The sequence below is a fragment of the Hipposideros armiger genome, unplaced genomic scaffold, assembly GCF_001890085.2.
Source record: "Hipposideros armiger isolate ML-2016 unplaced genomic scaffold, ASM189008v1 scaffold_253, whole genome shotgun sequence".
Taxonomy (NCBI): Eukaryota; Metazoa; Chordata; class Mammalia; order Chiroptera; family Hipposideridae; genus Hipposideros; species Hipposideros armiger.
This window is the reverse complement of record NW_017731603.1, coordinates 2520911-2524428: the sequence shown is the minus strand read 5'-3', so window position 1 is coordinate 2524428 and position 3518 is coordinate 2520911. Positions and strand designations below refer to the sequence as shown.

General features: G+C 40.0%; 1 protein-coding gene across 1 annotated transcript; it reads right to left on the bottom strand.

The window, feature by feature from the left end:
* Positions 1 to 201: 201 nt before the first annotated feature.
* LOC109389996 (olfactory receptor 1444) lies at positions 202 to 1152 on the bottom strand. Its single transcript, XM_019655970.1, has one exon. The coding sequence runs from the start codon at positions 1150 to 1152 to the stop codon at positions 202 to 204; it is 951 nt and encodes a 316-aa protein (XP_019511515.1).
* Positions 1153 to 3518: the final 2366 nt, after the last annotated feature.

Here is a 3518-nt window from a genome sequence, read left to right as displayed (position 1 = left end):
AATGTAAACATCCCATGTTGTCATTCACCTAAAATAAGATTATCTTCCTGAGTGAGATGTTTCAAAGTGCTGTTTTATATGACTTCTCCTAATAGCAGAAGCAACCAGTATTTTTGGAGAAGAAAAAACTGAAATCCGCCAAATCTCAGAAATCATGGTGGCATCTTGGTCTGAGGGCAAGTTTCTATTTTGGTTACCTGCCTACTTTCTACTCACACTTAACGATTGGGGATGAAGTTTGTTGAGTATTTTCCAGAGAGCAGTTTTCACTTCTTTGTTCCTAAGGCTGTAGATCAAGGGGTTCAGCATGGGAATCACCACAGTATAAAACACAGATGCTATTTTGTCTGTGTCCATGGACTGGCTGGAGCGGGGCTGTAAGTACATGAAGATGATTGTGCCATAGAAAATGGAGACTGCTGTGAGATGGGATGCACACGTGGAGAAGGCTTTCTTCCGTACTTCAGCAGAACGCATCCTTTGAATGGTGATGTATATGAAGAGGTAAGATATGAGGATGACCAGGAGCGTGAAAAAGACATTGAAGCCAACGACAAAGAAAACCACCAACTTGCTGATGCATGTGTTGGAGCATGAGAGAGCCAGGAGTGGGGGAATGTCGCAGAAAAAGTGATTAATCACATTAGAACCACAGAAGGAGAGTCTAAATGTGTCTGCTGTGTGGATGGAAGCACTGAGGAAGCCGCAGACATAGGAGCCAATAGCCAGGAGGGCACACACACCTGCTGTCATGGTGGTGGTGTAGTGAAGAGGTCTACATACGGCTGCATGGCGGTCACAGGCCATGCAGGCCAGGAGGTAGCACTCGACCGTGCCAAAACCCGCAAAGAAGAAGAACTGAGCAGCACATCCATTGTAGGAGATGACTTTGTTCCCTGACTGCAATGCAGCCACCATCTTAGGACCTACAGCTGATGAGTAACCCAGGTCTACAAAGGAGAGATGGCTGAGGAAGAAGTACATCGGAGTGTGGAGGCGGGAGTCTGAGTGGATGATTACCATCAGTCCCCCATTCCCAGCCAGAGTGATGAGGTAGACGAACAAAAATACCAGGAGGGGGGGAACCCAAAGATTGGGGTCATCGGTTAATCCCAAGAGGATGAACTCTGTCGCTTCTGTACTATTCTCCATTGGGGTCAACTTCGATTTAGCCTGGTGATTAAAGAACAGAAGCCGATGCAACTCAGATGAAAGTACAAGAGGAATGATGGGATGATAGTGTCGGGGAAGAGGAGAATTTCCCCCTTTATCCTTCTTAGGTTCTTACAGCTGGACTAATAAAATAATAAAAATGATACACAAGTAGACTAACAGGAGAAAAACCAATTTAATATGTGTGCACGTGAGAATATGATGCTCAGGTCATAAAATGAGGCTCAAAGAAATCATCAAACCAGGCATCTTTTTATACTGTTCAGACAAAGAGACAATAAATTTGTGAGAAATTGACAGGACAAAGAAAGTTAGTGCTCATTAGAAAGGAATCTAAGCAAGGTTTGGGCGTAGGTAGTAAATTAGTCAAGGCTACCAGGTTTGTTTATACATGCTTTTTTGACTGGATTTTTTAACTCTTGTGATCAGGTTGTCTCTCAGCTGTCAAGAGAAGCGAGGGCACCTGTCACATGGAGGTTTATTTCCTGCATTTAGAGAGACAGAGAAGAGACAGAGAGCTTGTCCTGCTCCTGCTGTTTCTTAAGTCATTTTTATTTGAAATAATCAATCTGCTAGTGTGAGATAACTTGGGGCAGCCTGCGCTGGGCCTAACAATATAAATACAGACTACCAATACACCGGGGGTACAAAAAATGTATACAAGTGGACACGTTGGTCAACGTTGCTCAAGCTGTAGTTCACTGTAATCAGAAGTGTCTGGACGCTGATGGCAACTACTTTGAGCACCTCTTGTAATTGCAGAAGTCAAACATGACTTGTATTCATCTTTTGTTATTGGTATACATTGAGTATTACAATTTTAATACAGTTTTCCTTTCTTAAAATGTGTATACATTTTTTGGCACCCTCTGTATATTGAGAATGTACTATGTGTAAGGCACATGCTAGGCCCTTCCATTATATAATAGCATTTATTCCTGTGAAATTAGTGCTACTCTGCCCATTTTATAGATGAGAAAGTTAAGGCTTGGGGAGCTTAGTATTGACTAGAATAACCTAATTAGTAGAGGTCAGAATCAGAGTTCACACCTTTGTGTTTTGGAGTCCAAAGTCCATATACTCAGCGCTTAGATTATTCTACCTATTTACATCATATCAAACAAATTATGACGTGTCTGATAGCATTGTTTTCGAGATTTTATTTATTCAATTTCAAAAAATAAAAACGAGAACAGTATGAAGTTAAAGAGTATAAATCCCTCATTCCTTGCCTGCGTATTTCATTCCCAAGAATATAGCTTCTATGGTGATTTCCTGACATTTTCTATGCACATATAATTGTATGGCATTAATCATAATAATAGCTCACTATATCCCAGACACTGATCTAAGGGCTTTACTTGTGGTTAACTCATTGAATTCTCACACCAGCTCTTTGGGGTTGATTCTATTATTTCCTTCATTTTATACAAGGAGTAACTACTGTACAGATGACAAAGCTGCACTCCCTTGTTTCAACTTTGTCACCTTTATAAATAATGTTCTATAATATAAAACATGCAAACAGGGCATTTTGCTTTCTTAGATTATTTTCAGTTGGAAGTATATGTTACACTTGGTCTCCTTTTTCTAGCTACTGTCTCCTCCTAAAATCTAGTGGATTTTTAGATGGGACTGGAGAGCTCACATTATAAAATAATAATAATAATAATAATAATAATAATAATAATAATAATAAACTATTGCCCAAAGTCACATAACTGGTAAGTGTTGGAAGTGGAATTAAAACCTTGGTGTGTCTGATGTTAAATCCAGAGCTCTTAACTACAACTTTTAATGTCTTTATGAGTTTATCCTTCAACAGTTATTTAATTGAAATTTATATTTATATATTTACAGGGAGATAAACAGATCTCCACCTCCTGTCAGAAGTCTTTGTTATTGATCCTGGTTACAATGAAGTCCTCCCTTCTCTGATTTCTCAAAGCATTTGAGTCTTGCTTGATTATCACAGAATTAGTGGGCAACCACCCAGCTCCTTAACTGGCGCTAAGCCCCTTGGGACAGAGACAGTCTTCATCCCCTCTGGCCACCCAGCCTACTGTGTGCTGTTGCCCACGTAAATAAATATTTGGTGAATTCCATAGAACATCTAAGTGTTTAAACAATTTTTCATGCTAACTCTACAACAAACAGTTGATTGTTCTCTTGTCTAGTTGGATCCATGTTTCCTGCCAAAATATTAGCTCGGACTTGTGGTATGAAAACTATTCAGAAGTAAAACAAGATTGAGGATGGACAAGCCTGGGGAGAGACTGTGTCCTAATTCTAGGGCACAAGGCTTTCTCCTATTGTTTTTCCTCAGCCTGAGATTGTTTACAAGC